Source organism: Acipenser ruthenus, chromosome 10 (genome assembly GCF_902713425.1).
Source record: "Acipenser ruthenus chromosome 10, fAciRut3.2 maternal haplotype, whole genome shotgun sequence".
NCBI classification, from domain to species: Eukaryota; Metazoa; Chordata; class Actinopteri; order Acipenseriformes; family Acipenseridae; genus Acipenser; species Acipenser ruthenus.
In genome coordinates, this window is record NC_081198.1 from 43,280,366 (window position 1) to 43,300,142 (window position 19,777).

Sequence of the window (19,777 nt, forward strand, 5' to 3'; positions counted from 1 at the left end):
GACCTTTTTTTCAGAAAATGTTTCATTACAGTAAATACAATAATGCAATAAAATCACCCCATCTTTTTAAGGATGCTGCAGTATCTGTACTTTAATGATGTCTTTGCATGATGTGGTAATTGGTTTTATAGCACTATTTCATCCAACATTTTAGGCATCCAGAATATAGCATCCATTTTCCAAATGTTCCTGTTAGTAGCTGTTATAAAGGATAGTACTGTTGCCACTTTTGTACACTAAAAAACAAAAACATTTTAAAACACACTGAACATTGGATTTGATTAGAATTTTATGTTAACCAATGTCTTTCAGAACTAAATAACCACGAAAAGGATACATTTTAGGACAACCAATTAAATAGTTTCAGTCTATTATGTTAAAAAATAAACAACAATAGTAAAACTAAAAGAAACTATTAATGCATATTCATATTTAATATTAGTTAGGTTGTCTGCTGTCATTATGCAGTGCTTCTAGAGTGGTCTACAGTCTTTCCTAGGCCTGTATATAGGTTTGCAGTGTTGAAAGAGTTTTAAAAAAATGTGCCAACACAAGCAGTGCTAATGGTACTGTAACTATAGAAGGAAATTAATCTGTCACATTTTATTGTTCTCTTACCATTAAAATACAGTGCTCACATTTTTGTATATTAATCTCATGTGGAAATTCAAAATGGTGTTGGTGATCCTATGGAGAAAAAAACAGTTTCTTTCTACACAGTTAATATTTGTCTGAACTGCAAATCATTCCTGTTCTGTAATTGAATTCTGCTTTATAGTTTCTACATTTTATAGAATCGTATCTGGAACCTTTCCTGTCATGGTAAATCCACACTGGTGTCAGTGAACTCTCTGAGTTAGAAAGCTGGAGAATGTTTGTGGTGGTTTATCCCAGAGGATCATGGGCTGTGAAACTGTACAGGGTACAGACAGAGCTCTGTCTCATTATGTAAAAACAACAAGGAGCTGAAACGAATGTTAACAAAGGAATACACATCTGATAAATAAAGATCTGTAACTCTCAGGAGCTGTAATGCAACAACACTATAAAAATGTTCAGTCCATCAGTTGTTTAAGAGGTTTAAAATAATGTATTTTCGCTATAGATTTTTTTTTTTTTTTTTTTTTACTGATTCAAAAGAATGTGCTTCTGTGACTAATGAATTCACTTTGGCACACTGAAAAATAATTCACTTTGAATTAAAACGTACTTTGCTGAACAAATGACAAAAACTTGCTAATATTTTTAAAAGACTGATTCGTATTTGATACAGGATTAGCCCAAACAGAGTTGAAGCAAGGGGAAACTTGGAATGAAAACAGTATCCCATAGCACTGTGACTACAGGACTGTAAATGTACAACACCTAGTCACTCCCTTCACCAGAGGTTCTCTAACAGGGGTCTGGAGGATACCAGGAGGCCCCTGATACAATTCTCACAAACAGGCTCCTGTCTCTACCTGTTTCAGCTCTCCCAAACTGTTCATTTACTGTAGGTTTGTAAGGCACTTCCTTCAGTGTAATACTACAGTGTGAAACCACAAGATCGCACACCAGCACACTTTACATAAATAAATAATACTTCAAGCATCACAACAGGATGTTCACTCTTATGTGCAGAGCATGAATAATATAATAAAACACAGAATAGTGGTGGGAAACTTCTTAATATTTAGAACATTATTTTGCATTATTTTTTATGTATTTATAAAATATGTTCTATAATGCCTAATGAAGTAATTACCTTGCTTCAATCAACCATCTAAAACGTGTTAATAAACTATTTATACATGACATTGTAATATAGCTATAGCTGTGTAGCAACATTTATCCACTAGTGGTACTGAGATGTACATGTATCTAGGTTTACATTTTATATGGAGAGTAGAGAATACATTGTGTTGTTAACAGCCCTTAAGTCAGAGTAATACAGAGATCAAATATCTTGGGATAATAGATTTTTTTTAAGTTAGGTGATTAAAGGATTTAGAAGTTCAGGCTAATGTCAAGCTACATAGAAAGGCATACACTTCTGTGCTGCATTGCAGCAGGTGTTTAAATAATAAAAAAACAGTATTATTATTACTTCATAGCTATGACACTTAAAGATAGTTAAAGTTCCAGACAGTCACAAGTAACTATAATTGGTTTTAAGGATCTATGGTAAATCAGTTCAGTGGTTCTCAGTCCATTCCAAGCAAGGACCTTCTTCCAACCAGGTCCTTCATTATTTAATTTGTTTAGCACTGTAATACTTTTCTAAAACAGTTTCTCTACAAAAAAGGAAAATGAAGTAGCATTTTTTAAGTCCTTTGTCCTTTGTATCCAGTGTTATCAGATATTTGTCTTAAACCTTTAAGGTACGAGGGAGATATGTGTCCCACAAATAGAATTATGCTAACTTTTTTTTTCCATGAGGTGCATGAAACATGGTTTAAATTGTACTGACAGGTTGGATCTGGTCATCCAAATTATCAGTTTCTTCATGATACTTGAATCGTATTTTAAGAAGAAACCATTTGAACAACTGCGCAAATTCTGTGTACCTTAAGGGGTTATGACAAAACAATATTGATCCCTCGTTCTGGTAAAGATTTATAATCTGCTGTTAAGAGAGCTGGGTACTAAAATAAACACAGAATACAACACACACTTCCTTACCAGGCCATCTTTGGTGTGATGTTTACTTCATTTTGTTTGTGATGTTTACAGAATCAATGTTACATTTATTTATTTACATTTTTACAGCGCCTTTAGCCTAGGCATTTCACAAAATTATAACAAAATGGTACAATCAAGAAAAGTGGGTAAAGAAAGAGGGTAAGTTTATTGGGCTAGGGTGGTTACATACAAATTTGTTGTTGTAGGAGAGCAGAGGGCCAGAGGCTAGGTCGGGGTCAAGACAAGCGGTGTCATAACAGGAAGTCGAGACCAGGAGTATCAATAGAATGGGCTAGGGAGAAGGATGTGTTTTGAGGGAGGAACAGAAACTACGTAGTTTAGGTGACTGTATTATGTCAAGTGGGAGTTTATTCCAATGGAGGGGAGCAAGAAGAGAAAAGGAACGAAAACAGGATTGGGCAGAGGGCGAGGGTGGGAACGAGAGGGATAATAAGGAACGTGAGGGAACATAGGAGGTGATCAGGGCAACCAGATAAGAAGGGGCAAGACCATGGAGAGATTTGTACGCAAGGGTAAGAAATTTGAACATGCAATGATAACACACAGGAGCCAGTGTAACTGGAGGAGGAGAGGGGAGGTATGGAAGGAACGGGGGAGGTTGAAGATGATACGGGTAGAGGCGTTTTGAACTTGTTGTAAAGGCACAAAGGCATAGCACGGGAGGCCAAGGAGGAGGGAGTTACAGTAGTCGAAGATGAGAGAGTGGACCAGGAGTGGTAGCAGAAAATTGTAGCAGAAAATGAAATGGAGGGGCGTATTTTGCGGATGTTGAATAGTTGGAAAAGGCAGGTGTGTGTTATGGCTGAGATATGGTCAGAAAGGGAAAGGGTGGAGTCGAAGATGACGCCGAGGTTACTAGGAGAGATGGATGGAATGAGGGGCAAGGGAGGGAATGAGATGGTGGGGCAGGGTGGGGGAGAGGAAGAAAAGGATTTCAGTTTTTGATGGATTGATGAGGAGATATTGGTGCGCCATCCGAAAGGTACCAAACAAGCTGATATACTGGCGGCAAGGTCAGGGGTAAAGGAGGGAAACAAAAAGAAAATCTGGATGTCATCAGCAAAGAAATGATGGGGGAAGTTAAATGAAGAAATAAGAGCTTCAAGGGGTGAGGTACATAACATATCTATATTTAGTCTGATATTTCTTTAATCAAAGAGGCATACTTATCTCATATGCACATCTTGTTCAGATTAATCAGTTTGCATTATAAGAGATCAACAGTTGTTTATATTCACGTATTAACAGGTTCCTTCAGTATTTTGTTTTCTTTGTGATATATGAGTAAAATGTAAAGTAGTAATAAATATGGTTTGAGGAGAAAATAAATACAATTTAGAAAATATATACTTATAACAATTAGCAGATATTATGTTTGACATACTTAACTTGATCACCCATAACATTGTACGCTCTCTGGTGAATGTCTAGCCGAGGTAGAGTGCAATATGAACATATCACATGATTAATTAACTATGCTTGGTGATATGACTGAAGCTGCATTCTGTGCTTGTACTCTACGTCAGCTAGAGAAAACACAGCATCAGTGGATACTTCATGCCAGCCCTGTACATTAGAGGGCTGTGGCATGACAGAAGCCCTGTTGGTGTAATGTGTGTGTGTGTGTGTGTGTGTTGGGGGGGGGATATTGGGTGGCAGGGAGGGGGTTAAATTCCTCCCTGCAAAAACACGTGGGAATGTGGCTTCAGCCATAAATTTGAATAAATGATTCATGAATAAATGAGCCACAGGTGTATAAAAAGGGTGATCACGGTTGTTCGGATTAATGATGGTGATGGTGCTGTGCTGTGCAGTGTTGTTTTGTATGGTGTTTTGCTTTGTTATTAAAATGCACGAATGCTTAAACTGCAGCTTTCTGGTCTCTGAGTCTCATTGTACACACTACCCGGTCACAAGGACACACAAGTATGTTTCTTTTAAATATTAGGTTAAAATGTCTTTAAATAGTAAGGTGTTGTTTCTCTTATTCTGGCTAAAATAGAGGTTAATAGTGAGCACAAAGGTATGACGAATCACACTATACAGCACATGTGGCACAGCTCATGCAGAAATACCTTGGGCATGCCACAGACAGAGGTGATCTGCTTATGCGACTTTACTCAAACATGACCAGTTAAACTCTTTGGGAATGTTAATCTTCCAACAAAAAATGGTTAAGAGTGAAGGTGGTCACTCAGGAAAGATTAAAGAATTAGGACAATTGTTTCTCTTGTTGAGGCCAGTGGACAAAGGGCCATTTATTGCTACACAGAAAACCACTGTTTATCATTGGCCAAACATGCCTAAAGAATTACATCGCGCACCAGCACAAAAGCCTGACTGCCTCACATTATTTGTTTATTAAAATGCAAGATGGTGCCTTCCCTTATTATCCAACTGCATAATTGTAACCAGTTAAATGGGTTTTGATTGGACAGCTGGATGAAAGATAGATCTGGCAGGGTAGAGAAACATTTACTGAGCGGTCTACCAATCAGTCCTTATGTTGGTGCGCTTGGGGACATACCAGTGAACAGGATTCAACTAAAGAATGAAATCAATTTCTCTCTAACAAAAAGCACTTCACAGTTTAAATTCATTCAATATAAAATATAAAGAGACTGACATTTTTTTTTCTTCAAAAAAAACGTCTGGGAACTGCTAAAGGAAATGGCAGCAGAAGCAACCAACATAGCCAACGCAACTGAGCTGGAAGGGAATACAATTACCGAATTCCACTCACAAGTGGTTGAAACCATAGGTGGAATGGGGGATGCAATCATGCTTGTTCAACCTGAAAATGCAGAAGTGGATATCAACACAACCCTTTCTGATGCTTATACAAGTACACCTGCAACTGATGCGGATGTTATTGCACCTGTTTCTGATGCTGAAGTTAGTGAACCTGCAATGCATTCTGACGTTACTTCACCAGAGTCTGATTCTAATATAAGTACTTCTGCACCTGATGCCAATCTTACTGAACCCGAGTCTAATGCTGAAGTAAGTGAACATATATCTGATGACCCTAAATCTGATGTGAGTCCACCTGACACTGAAGCTGATGTTACAGAACCTGCCACTGATGTTGAAACGAATCAATCTTATACTCAGGTAAGCAAACCTGAAGATGAAGATAGTGAGTCTGTTTCTAATGCTGACCTAGTTGCATCTGAACCTAAATCGACAGCTAGTTCTGATGCTGATGTTGCTGCACCTGCATTGGATCCTGAGGCTATTGCACCATTGACAATTACACCAGCTTCTGATGCTGGAGTTTGTGCACCTGTTTCTGTTGATGATGAACAAGAGAAGAACACTGAGACTGAAACTGCTCCTTCCGAATCTCAACCGCAGACAGTGGTTGAGCAAAACAGAAAGGAAGGTAAGGAATCACCACAGTTTCATTTAACTGTTATAGAAACATTTTGCCATACCAATTTTCCACACCAATTTAATTTAAATAGCATGTACACATATCTCAGGGCCCTTTATAAAAATATAGAACATTTTCATACTATTCCCCATGTTTCACGCCTACTTTGTCACTGTGTTTCAAGCTCCTGTCAAAAAGAAGGAGGAAACAGCTGCAGTATTGGAGGACACTTCTATTCCTGAGCCCCTGCCTTCAGAAACACATGAGAAGCAGCAGGAGGAAGGTAAGAAACTGTCCTTCTTTAGGAGGGACTATCATCTTTTGACATGGGGGAATAGGATTTGTCCTCATTTTTTGTTTAGAATAATAAAGTAAAAAAGGCACTATAAATGTTTATTCAATGTTAAGACATAGTCTTAGTGACTTGTTTTCTGGTGCTTAAAGTTATGAGGTGCTGGACTAAAACACAGTTCTCTAATCTGCATGCTTTAATTAGATTTTCCAAACTGTCAAGTCCTTTGTAAATATAGAGGCTTATTAATAAATCAGATTTGATTTACATGACACTACATTTTCTACTAACTGAGCAAGTTTGGAGGCATGTGCTTTGTATAATTGATATGCTACAACATTGATATAGATGTCTATTTTTTTATATACCTACAAGTGTAATACAGATAACATGTATATGGTTTAAACAGTCAAATTGGGATGTTTTCAATAAACCAGGAAGGTTGTTTGAAAATGTCTTTTGTTGTTACCTCACTGTTACAGTACGTGGGCTTGCTTTCGAGACATTACAATAGTGCCAAACATTGGCCATCTTGGATGTTTTCCTATAGACTGAATAGCAAGAGATTCAAGATGGAGGTGTTTGAAAGGTAGATTACAATAAGGGTTGAGTTAGAAGTTGTGCACCATAGGAATCCCATGTCAATGCAGTAGCTGTTTGAATCAAGGACTGCACCATTGTTGGCACATGTCCATCTGCTTAGGACAAGGACATTACATAAAATGTCGAGAATAATTGTCACACATTCAGCTTTTGTTAGCCTTCAGACATACAAAAGGGAATGATGTATGGTGTGTAACTTCTGACTCACCCTGTACATGAATATCAATAGTTATCACCCATTAAAGGCTATCTATTGTACTAACAAAATGCCTTTACCTTTTCAGTAAACAAAAATTATAAAAAAAATAGAGAATTCTATAATGAAAGGTGCTCTATTAAATCAAACACACTGTTTTGTGGCTATGGCTTTCCATGATAGCACTTAGATATTGAACAGTTAACGTTAAGTGAATTCAAATATTTTAGCACTGTTCTATAGGAAAAGGTCAGTTTGTCCAGCTTTACTCTGCATTCTGTATGTATTCCCAAGCTAACCAAGCCTTTGAAATACAGAGCATGTGGAGGAAGCCATTCCTGAGCCAGTGAAAGAGGTGAGCCAGGTTAATGGAGATGAGGAGGCAATGGCTGCAGAGGAACCTCCAGAGGCCACAGGAGAGCAAATGGAGGACCTCTGTCAGGAGGAACTTTTGGAGGGGAGTCAAGATGACAATGACGAGGTGGTCTCTTGGGATGGAACAAAGCATGAAAATGACTCTCAGGATTCTCAGTCTACTAGTCCGATCCCTGGTTCCCAGTCTTCTGGAGAAATATCAGGGGGAGGGAAGAAGCCAGACATCAACAAACACAGCTCTTCAAAGTACAACACAGTGTCCTATCGCAAAATCAGAAGAGGAAACACCAAGCAAAGAATTGATGAGTTTGAGTCAATGATGCATGCATGAACTAACACATAATCTGCTTCTGGTTATCTTATCACTAGCTGTTGTTAGCTGGGATATACAAACTTGATAAAGCATTCTACCACCCATGCTGTATGTTATAATGTTGAGTTTACATGTAGAAGCTGGTATATTGTAGTTTATTTACTCAATTACTCATCTTTTTGATTGCATGCCTTCAAATTCAAGGTCGGTCCTATTCACAAAGTTTTTAAGATAACTTATTTCATTCCATGCCTGTCTTTTTTATGAATAAAACATATTATAGTTTGATATTCATGAACCTGTTCTTGAATGTTGTAAAGCACAAGTGATAAATCATGTTAATGTTAATTTGTGAATGGGACTCATTGTAACAAAAACTTACAAGACTTTGTTGTGGAAACCGGGAATATCAACTGGTAAGGGAGGCATCACTTGCCTTGCGGTAGTATAGTAGCTATATTTGTTTAGCAAAGGGAGGTGAAAATAAACATTTATGTAACATTGATTCTATAAAGTTTTCCATTTGTATTCATTGACAACAGTAAAACTGGTGTGTCATATCACCTGTGCCTCATTGAGTAATATCCCTGATTTAACGAATGAGCAGCTGAGTAGATCAACGGCCTTCATATCCAGACAATTTTTACAGTAGAAAAGGTTCATTCTGAGAATGCAACAGGTGGTGATTGTAGGTAGGTTAACAACACTACAAGTTTCTATTCACATGTATATAATAAAAGAAACGAGGATATGTCTGGTTTACAGCACAGCAAAATTAATAATGTAATAGAATTTAGTAACCAGAAGCTTTTGAAGTTTGATATGTTTTGAACTGCAAGAATAGTACTATTTCATATGTATACCAACACATGCTGTGGCTTATCTAGCCCACGTAGAGTTGCTGAATTTTGCTACTGGCATGAACAAGCCATGTAAGAAACAAAGATGTCCTTTTTAATGACAAGATGATTAATCATAGACATCTTTGAGTTTGAACGTGTAACAAAGTTTGAAAGACATCATATTAGCCTAGACTTGTATCCAGCTTTTGTATAGAAATATTACCTATGATCCATATTCCTGTAATTTTTTTTACAGAATGCTGTTACTGAAGCCTTACTGCAGTCATTTAAATCTGTAATTTGAATGAATTTTGTTAAAGCTATCCAATGAAATACACTTTTTTTTAGATGCCTACGTTCTTTCAAGAATGAACACGGGAGTGTTCATGCTCCTGCTTATTCAACAAGTTATTTTTTGTGACTAATAATCTTCACTGTACTTTAAGTCAAGGAGATTTATTATGAAATAAAAATAATTTTATTTCATCTGTGCATGTTATTGAGTTTAAAATAATGTTTCAAACAAATGTACCTAAAATAATATACCATTTGTGAAGTGCTCCCTTGATCTTAAATTAAGTTTGATAGATATTTGGAAATTTGAGTTCAATATAAATATTAACAAAACAGCAAACACAACAAATGAAAATACTTTAACATAAAGCAGTAATAAAGGCATTGATTTATTATTTTATGAACACTAGAAACAGATGGTAAAATATAAAAAAGGACAATACAGTATCTTGTTATGTCACTGCCCTGTTTACTTCATCTTACAATGGTGATTACACACAAGCATTTTAAGTCAATAGTGACCTCTGGTGGTAAAAGGAAGACATACATAAATACAGATATAAATCAAGTCCAAAAGGACATTGTCAGCCTGAGGAAAAAAAAACAAAAACTGCAGAAGCAGATTCACTGAACTAAATTTCCCTGAGCAATTAATAACATATCATAACACATGATTACAGCTCTGCAAAACCAATAAGCTTAATGCATAACACCATTCTGTTAAAAATATCAGAAACAGTACAACTCAAGTTATATCACTGTAAATATGTGCTTTAATTTTTATGTGATGTTATGTGATAGAAGAAAAAAAATGACAGCATTTTTTTTTTTTTAAATAGAATTCAGTATATAAAACTTATTGGCATTGTTTTTGTTTAATTGTAAGTGACTCTGCAGCTGATGCATAGTTCACACAACCTAGACTCTGCAAGTCGCCTTGGATAAAGGCGTCTGCTAAATAAACAAATAATAATAATAATATTTTATAGAAAAATGTTTATCTACAAACTTTTACCTTTCTCATAACTTTACTAAGCCCACATGTATTTAAAGTTATATTTTTAAAACCAAATGCCTTTCCTCAAACAGATCAAGACTGAAAAACTGAAACTAGACTGGGGAGAACTGGCTACACCACGCAATACTGTATGACTGCTCCATATATGAAACAAGAAAATGCGGATGTTATTAAAAACAAAATCACATACAGCATGTCACCGCAGGTGACTTGACAAAGTTGACAAGTTCAGAAGTTGTTTTTAAACAAAAAATGAAATTGTAAACCATGAAGACTTTAAAAGGCACTTGTGTTTTTTTCAGTCTCCGGAGTTTCTATGGTTCTGTTTATTGGGCATAGTAGTTTGTGAACTTCCACTTCTGAAATGGACTGCTTGAATTACACATTGCCATCTTAATGGTATTTTCTGAGGGGCTGCCTTCAAGACAGTAGGGTCGCTGCAGATGCTCTAAAATGAGGTGGTCCGTCTAGAGGGAGGGAGGGGGCATAATAACATTAAGGATAAGCAATGTGTTACTTTATCACAATTTTAACCAAAAACTGAATGGAAAGTTAGCACCAATTTTTAAAATGAGGACACCATCAGCTAGCAAGAAACAACTCAATTTGATATTCATCGATACCTGTATATATTAATGTGTTTTTAAAATGGCATTTACAATCATATCACTTGGTCTCCAGTGAAGACACTTTTTTTAAAGTCACAGCTCTATAAGCTTACTTCCTGTATCAGTACTGTAACAAGTCAAACGATGAGTATCTTTTCTGTTTTTCTTGTGACAATAGTTTGGGTGAAGTTTTAATTATTGTTGTAAGTCACTTTGGATAAAGGCGTCTGCTAACTAATAATAATAATAATAATAATAATAATAATAATAATAATAATAATAATTACACTGTATAATTGTACATTAACAGATTTTCCCTTCTACAAGCTTAAAAGGTGTTTTACTTACAAACAGTGGGTCCAATATAAGTGATTTGTGCAACCACCTTAGATGATGTTTTGCATTGTCACACTGCTCTAGGCTCACTGTGCCTTTTTTATCTATTGCAGTCAAACAAGAGTTCTGCTGACGGATTAGTCTCAACCAAGTGTGGTTAAAGTGCTGGTTCTGGGGAAGAAACATTTAATTCTGCATATCATATGTTACTGGCAGTCAAATGTATTAGAAATATAGCCCTAACAGAAGTTATTTTACAGCTTTTTAATTTTTGCATAATGTATTCCCTGAAGCAAACCTTAATATGAAATTGATTACTACTCTATTATATGTGGTTTAATTCATTGTAGTATAGTGTATTGAACTACTTTGTATATTTGTTATCAAGGCTTTCTTACGAGTGTAAGAAAGATCAGCTCTTTTTGATAGAGATGATCTCACTTGGGATAGATTCAAGACAGTATTAGCTTAGTTACTGGACTGCATGGATAGACATGGAAAGTATTCTACATACAGCAATACATCAAATCTGTCAGTCTTTATGCACAATGTACCCGCACCTGAATACTGAATTATACTAAAGTTAGGATAGGGGAAAACCCAGAGTTTACAACAGCAAGTGAAATGAAGGTTTTCATATTTTACCTTTTCGTTGAGATCACAGGCTTGGAACGACAGGGTGCTGTTCTCAATTGAAAGACATTTTCTAACTCCAAGATTGAAAAGCTATAATTAAAATAAACATTTTATAATAGATACAAATGACATAGCATAATTGAAATATATAAGGACTATAAATACATACAACAGCTGATTGAATATGACAGAATAACCTATAATAGGTACTCTCTGGTCAAGTCATGTTATTCTTCTCTGTAAATGTCCCTTTTCCCTTTGATCATGGTTTATCAAATCAGCCAAATAATATAGCAAAAAGGAACTATGAATCCATGTATCAACCTTGAAATATTTTTAGAAGCATTCCAATTAAGCAACTGTAAACTTACCAGATCATCAGCTCTCACTAATGGTGCATCCAAGTCAGGGTAGACATTGTCCAGGTACCATTTAAAGTCTTTACACTTGAGATGTTTTCGGAGTTCTTTCTGTTGCTTCAGGTCTCCAATATCCATACGTTTCTTATTGAGAAGATGGTGGTAGCCATGCCCATAGAACAGCTCTTTGTAATCATCCAGCCACACCTCAACGACGCGAGCCAAATTTCTCTCAACTGTTTTGACTCGATCTTTAGGAAATTTATAGGGATTGTCACCCCTAAAGATATGGCCCACCCTGGAGCATGGAATTATCTCTATTTCTTCTCCGCACATCCAAATCTAGGGCAATAAACAAAATAGGCTTGTTAACAGAACTGACTTGTCACTGGACAGCTATCTTATGTATATGTATGAAAGTGACTGCTACAGAAAAGATGGCTACAAGAAAAGTACATGGTACTAACAAAATAATTCCAGTAAATCTTATATATATATTGCTATATTTCATTGCTATCATGATTTCTTATATGAAATCATGGTAAAAGGTGAATTAGATTTTTAAATGGTAATTTATATGAAGCTGTTGGGAGAAGATGCTCCTGCCGGTTTGTCACTGCTGTACTTCCTACAGTCGCATGAAGGAATGAAGCTGCAACTGAAGACACATCAGTCATTGTAAAAGCAGCGATTGGACTCAAATGCGAGACAGTGCCTCCAGCTTCAGAGAGTTTGAATTCTTTTAAAGAAATTAAATGGAAAACATTTAGAAAGTTTCATTTTATAAAAAAAAAAATTCTGGAGAAATACATATTAAAAAAAAAATAAAGAAACATGCAATAAGTTTAGAATTGTTTTTTCCAACAAGGACTGAAACTCCCAGAAGCAACTTGCGTGCTGGATGAGTTCCTTCAATGGGAAGTACAGCATGGAAAGCACAAGAGATGTTCACCAGTTGTATTGTTTATACGTGCAATGAAAAAAATATATAAAAATCAAATACATGTTTAATATAATGTGTGCCTCTTTCATATACAATAGGAAAACGGGAGCTCTAATGGTAATGCATGCCAAATCAGACTTACAGAAATGATTTCGTTAGCTATACTGTAGATACTTTAATAATGGAGGGTGAAAAAGTTTTGTAATCACTTGATACGGTTATTTATTGATTTAAAATATCATCCTGAAAACCCTCTCACCAAAGCAGTATCCATTCTAAAATCAAATTTCACTATTTGTGTTTAGATTCTAGTTTTGTTTAAAACTAAAGAATGTGGCTTAAAGGAAACTTTTAATACCTTAAAAGAAATCTCCATGCCCCCCCCCCCCCCCCCCCCCCCCCCCACACACATCAAGTCCAGGGTCATACGTGCCGAGTTCATAGAAATATTTCTTATCTATAGAAAACAGACCTCCAGCCATAACAGGACACCTGCAAAATAAATACAAGCACAGGTACAGGTGATGACAGCAAAATACTGAAGACACATGTGTTTACATATTAATTCCATGGCAAACAGCTTCAAGTAAGCAAATCCCTGGTTTTCTTTTTGAGAAAGCTCTTTATTTCCTACCTTATTGGGTCTGAATCCTTTATGTGGTTTCTCTTAATTTCTTCATCAGGGATCCCCATCCATCCGAATACCAAGGGCCATTTGAATATGCCTCTTTGAAAGTTGTCAACTATCATGTAACTACAGGAAAACAAAAAATACATATGAATCCCACTGTTTCTAGTCAACAAACATGGGTTTATTCTTATTTTAGAACATACTACTTTTTTTTTGCACACAAGGATAACTAAGATTCTTGAGAGTGATCTGCACACTCACATTCGAAAACTGATTTAAATAATATATTGAATCAATTTTAATGGAAATAATAATTCTGGAGTTCTTCAAACCACTTCAGAATTATCAATGAGCCCCTACATAATGGATATCCACCAAACTTGAACCACTTAATGTCAGCACCCACTATACTATTTGCAAGGAATATCTAAATCCCTTTTCCAACTGTTCACAATACATAATACAGGTCATATGGGGTATACTTAATAATTTAGTTAAACCTCATAGTTATTACCTCATATCCTTGTCATTTATAACTTCAATTACTGGACATGCAACCTTTTTTCTGTCCATGTGCACCCTTTCCAGAAGTGGCTCTAACCAGCCCACGTTACATTCAATATGTGAGTCCAGAAATGTTAAAACTTCACCTGCAATAAAATCAGTTGTATAATAAATATAAGAAACATTAACATCCACCAACTCACTTTTACTATTAAATAAAACTACTTCAGTAAAAAATGTCATCTTGAAAAATTTATTTGTATACTCTTATTTAAATCTTAGTACTGTGCCCTTGTCACTGCCTCTTCCATATAACCTTTTTTTACATTCAACTTTCCATTTCTAATGTTTCCTTAATATTGAACCATCCCTAAAAGCACTACACTAAATCAGACTTTCCTTCCATGTTGTTACACAATAGTGTACTTCAAAGCTGTTTTATTCACCACAGAAGTACAGGCTGCTGTGTCCTTGTAGACTTTTCATGTGAAAAGTATGAGAAACAAACAAACAAACGGCACAATTATAAAAGGGGGCAAGTTGGTAACACTGAAACTGAACGCTAAGAAAATCTTACTTCTCATTCATAAGCCATCAGACATAAAATTTGTGAATATCAGTGAATGTTTTCCTGACCGGTACATGTGCTCTTCTGATGAAAATAAAAATACCTGACTCTCCCTTAGCGGCATTTGCTTTACTGCCTGCAGCAAGAAGGAAGCTTGCTTTGTAGACTGTAGCTGCCTATCAATCAGTGGAACACTTGTAGCCTTGTTATTTTACAATATGCGCATGTTTCTTTTTTGTTTTGAAGCATGCATACCGAGAAATACTTACACACTGTAGGTTTCTAGTGGACTTAATTTACACTAGTAAGTGGCAAAAAGGAATCACATGCTTACGAAAGATGTAACGTTTTTGGTGATCCCATTTATTTTGCCACAACACACACACACACACACAAACAAAACAAAACAAAAAAACGTGTATTGCAGGTAACATGACGCCCACCTATACCTTTCACTGGCTTATTATGATGCATATGGCGGTCAGGTGGGGTCCTAATGCTAACATGAAACACGGAAGTAAATTGACATTTTTTAAAGTTTAATTTAAACCTATATTTTTGATCCACAACTGAGATATTATTATTTAGCAGACGCCTTTATCCAATGCGACTTACAGAGACTAGGGTGTGTGAACTATGCATCAGCTGCAGAGTCACTTACAACTAGGTCTCACCCGAAAGACAGAGCACAAGGAGGTTAAGTCACTTGCTCAGCGTCACACAATGAGTCAGTGGCTGAGTTGGGATTTGAACCTAGTTACAAGCTCTTTTCTTTAACCACTGGACCACACATCGTGTAACTGTTGTCATCCAAAACAGCTATTTCTTTAAAGTTAATTCATTAACATAAAACTTATTTTAACAACTAAGTCAATTTGCATATGAAAAGTATACATTAACAGGTATATCATCATATTTTCATTTCAGATGAAACAGCTAATTACATACATATAAATGTACTGTACCTTAACATTTTTATTTCGTAAATAAGTTGGTTCACTGTCTGGTACTCTGACAGCATGGCACTCCTTTACAAAAACATAAACCTGAATACACAGTAAACCTGTTCGATCAAGTCATTTTCAGTAATTTTTAAAGGGTTGCCGGTGAAAACATTTTAAAATTGATGTATGACTTTTTATAACAAAATGTTTGTGTAAATATTGGTCAAATTCAAACAAACAGTCCCTTCTTAATAACTAATTATCAAGCCCTAAAGTATGCATAAATCGTCACCATGAGCTAGATTCTGAGAATTTGTGATAATTGGCATACCAACTTTTAACACAGTTCAATGAGCAGTGCTGAAGATACGGATAAAACATGTAAGCCTGATATAGTCATGTACCTTGACCTACATATGCTGTATGTTGAAACATGCCAGATGTGCATGAAACTGAGGTGACTAGTTCTGAAGATATAGCCAAAATGCATTAATAAGTAGGTTACCATGACCCTTATCATCCTACTACAGCAGCAGTGTGGAGTAGTGGTTAGGGCTCTGCGCTCTTCACCGGAAGGTCGTGGGTTCAATCCCAGATGGGGGACACTGCTGCTGTACCCTTGAGCAAGGTACATTACCTAGATTGCTCCAGTAAAAACCCAACTGTATAAATGGGTAATTGTATGTATAAAATAATGTGATATCTTGTAACAATTGTAAGTCGCCCTGGATAAGGGCGTCTGCTAAGAAATAAATAATAATAATAATAATACTTTTCTACAGAACTTCTGACGGGATGCATCCCTAGTAGACCAGGCTTCACGTCTCACTACGAAGTGACTAAACAATTTATACCCAGGTCCTTCCAAATACATAAATGATCTGGCTAACAACATTCATCCTGTAAAATATCCATTCGTCCGACACTAGTGCTAGTTATGTTCACAATTTTTATCCTTCCAGGTTTTTGTATTCGAACTGGACAGTGAAATATAAGATGTGATGGTTACATCAGTGCAGAAGTGTAAATCTTTTTAGATTCCAGAGGAATTGTTTTTTTTTTTTTTATGTCATTTTTAATACAGTACATGGCGTGCTTGCCCTTTGAAACATGTACAAGGCTGTCATAAATTACTGGCAGTCTGGCAGATGCTCTAAGTACAAACAGTCTGATTCAGAATATTTACATAGCCCTTATATAGTTTGAAAGTCGTGATTTACTGTACATAGAAAAGCAGGATATTATGTAATCATGTCTTTCTCGATACTTGAAAACTTGGTATTACCTTAAACTCAAACTCGTTTGTTATAGCAAAGTGCTGGAACAGCAGAGCCTAGCATTCACATTATTGCAAAATACAGTTCCCTTTCAATTCGAAGACGACCACCAAAACATTACTTATGGGATATACCTCCTATTGGTAGGTATTTACTGAGCTCTTTATATCAGAGCTGCCGATAGGCCCCAGCATTCTATTGTTGTTGTGCTGTGGATTAGCTGCAGTGCAGTATAAAAAAACAAAAAAAACAAAAAAACAAACAACAACAGCCAGTCAGCCGTGTATTTCCTCCACCGGGGCTGCGTGTGTACCTGCCCCGCTGTACGGTCTATTCGCCGGCTACCTCGGCCCGCCCATCCCGATGTGTCGGGCCTTAAAACAAAAAAAAGTGTGTGTTTCTCCCCCTGTTGTGTTTCAAAATTCACCCACCGCGGCTTTAGCTTGTGTGTCTCCTTATTGCTATGCAGTGACGAGGTGTGTGACTACACGAGGTCAGGGCAGGCACCACTGCTTTAGCTGCCCCCAGTGCTTCGGTACCGAGGTGCATGCTCAGCCCTTGGTACTTCAGTGCTTCAGTGCATGCGGTGGTTGATGCATATGGTGCCTCGGTGCACGCGGTGCTTGCACAGCTTGCTTCCTTGGAAGGCGCGTATAAGCTGGGCCTGGCAGGGTTTCCCCCAGTGGATTCCACCATTGCGGCCTTGGTTAAGACTCCGCAGTGCAGGGTTATGGAGACACACCTCAAGCAGGCATATGCAACTGGACTCTCCCGCAAGGTAGAGGGAACGCAGGACGTGGTGTGCCCATGCAACAGCGTTCTAGGAGGCAATTCCATGGCTATCGCCCTAGGCAGCCGCCTCAGAGAGCTTCGCCCCAACCTCAGCAGCCCCAGAAAAGGCCTTGACGACTTGCTGCTTCAGACCCATCCGTTTTCCGCAAACAGCTGCAATAGTGGTGTGCTTGAACCTCGGACACCTGGGTGCTCGCTTCCGTGCACAACAGTTACACGCTATAGTTCTGTTTGGAGCCTCCTCCCTTTCAAGGGGTCATGAATACATCCGTGACAGACCCTCTTCTGGTCTTGGTACTCCAAAAGGAAGTGTCTCCCTCCACGGAGGGAGGTTCTACTCAAGATACTTTCTGGTACCCAAGAAGGACGGCGTCTTCCGCCCCAACCTAGACCTGAGACTCCTCAACGAGTTTTTGAAGGAGAGGAGGTTCCAAATGCTGTCACTCGACGATTGTGACAGAGCATCTGGCGAGGCTGGGCCTCACCATCAACGATGCAAAGAGTCGGCTTACACCGGTGCAGTGCACCACGTATCTGGGGCTCCGGCTAGACTCCAGTACGATGCGCGCATACCTGTCGGATGACAGAGTAGCAGCTATTCGAGGTTGCCTCTCCCTGTTTCGACAGGGATCAGAGGTTACCTTGGTGTTCTGACCTCCTTTCCAGTGAGGGTGTGCATGCCTCAGAGTGGCAGATCCACCCTCTGGTGGTGGAGCGCATTTGGGAACGAATCGGGAAGGTGCAGGTCAATCTCTTCGCCTCGGTGGAAATGACACACTTCCCCCTGTGGTACTCCCTCGACGCCCTAGCTCACGAGTGGCCCAGGACGCTCCTTTATGTGTTCCTGTCGATACCGTTGCTCCCAGCCTTCCTAGAGAAGGTCTGATTAGAGAAGGTGACAGTTATCTTAGTGGCCCCCAGGTGGCCCAGGAGAATCTGGTTTTCGACCCTGTGCCAGCTCTTACAAGGCCAGCCCTGGGAGATCCCGCTTCGCCTGGATCTCCTCAGTCAGGCGAAAGGCACTCTCTGGCATCTAGAACCGGGCAGGTTCCAATTATGGGTCTGGCCCCTGAACGGGACCGCTGGTCGGCCCTATGGCTATCTGACGTGGTCGTGGGCACGTTGCAGAATGCTAGGGCAGGCTCCACTAGGTCGTTATACGCCTACAAGTGGAGATATTTTCAGAACTGGTGTCTGACTAAGGGTCATGACCCAGTCTCTTGCCCTATGCCAGTTATCTTACAATTTCTGCAAGAACTGCTCGATGCTGGTAGGTCACCTTCTACTTTGAAGATGTATTTAGCTGCCATTTCTGCGTGCCATGCCCCCGTAGACTCCCTATTCCTTGTTTGACCACACAGCAGATGTTAGTGTTACATACAGTCAGAACTCATCTTGTTGGAGAGAACAAATTAATAGGGTGGGTGGTTCTGTCTGTTCTGGTAGAGTTCACCACTGGGCCAAGCTCCTAGAAATACAGAAAACATAGGTCAGCCTATAGGAGTTCTATTTTGTAGTCTTCAGTTTTATAATTCTTTATTTAGTCCACAATCCACTGTCACGAATATTCAAACTGTAATTGTAATGTTCAATATGGCCACTAGGTGGGGGTAGAGACTTCAGAAGCCTTCAGTTTGGATTGCCTCAGTTCAAGTTTGTAACCATACACAGCAGCATCCCTAGAGCACCCTCTGCTGCATCTGCCACTTCTCCTCAATGTCATTAATTTTAGGAGAAAAACATCTCACTCAGATTAACCTGGGACGGATCTGCATCCCTTGGTGGCTGGCCTTGGAATAAGAACCCCCAATTTTATTATAATGTTTGCTAAATGATTGCCCTCAGGAAACCCCTCCAGCTCCAGTTAAAAGTGTGTGTGTGTGTGTGTGTGTTTTTTTGCCGGCAGCTAGATTGCTCTTTTTACAAACATCATCTGGTGTAATGGGGGAGGGGGGTGAGGCAGGGTATACTGATAGGCCTATACATAGTGTCTGTGGGAGCCTAGAGACAGGGCTACATCTGGGTGCCAACTAAATGTGTTGCTATGATTTTAACCCCTCTTCACCTTCACTGTGAAATTCAACATCATTGTTGCTGCATTTTCCAGTGTCTCAAACAGTATGTGACTGGGAAATGAGAAGACGCATTTGAGGTTCTTGATGGGCTGCTAATAAGAGTTTGGAGGTTC

The 19,777-nt window shown here is 38.2% G+C and overlaps 2 protein-coding genes across 2 annotated transcripts; one reads left to right on the plus strand and one right to left on the minus strand.

Moving 5' to 3' along the window:
- The first annotated feature begins 5,081 nt into the window (after nt 1-5,081).
- On the plus strand, nt 5,082-9,111 carry LOC117405105 (ermin-like). The gene is made up of 3 exons (XM_034007905.3): nt 5,082-6,067; nt 6,243-6,341; nt 7,467-9,111. Exons 1-3 carry the CDS (start codon nt 5,353-5,355, stop codon nt 7,853-7,855), a joined length of 1,203 nt encoding a protein of 400 aa, XP_033863796.3. The 5' UTR covers nt 5,082-5,352; the 3' UTR covers nt 7,856-9,111.
- Nucleotides 9,112-9,337: 226 nt separating this feature from the next.
- On the minus strand, nt 9,338-17,493 carry LOC131738085 (polypeptide N-acetylgalactosaminyltransferase 5-like). Its single transcript, XM_059031332.1, is given in 9 exon segments — nt 9,338-10,458; nt 10,948-11,106; nt 11,581-11,661; nt 11,943-12,272; nt 13,232-13,264; nt 13,266-13,365; nt 13,508-13,627; nt 14,019-14,154; nt 17,286-17,493. Coding segments are annotated over 9 exon segments (1,308 nt in total). The 3' UTR covers nt 9,338-10,317.
- Nucleotides 17,494-19,777: the final 2,284 nt, after the last annotated feature.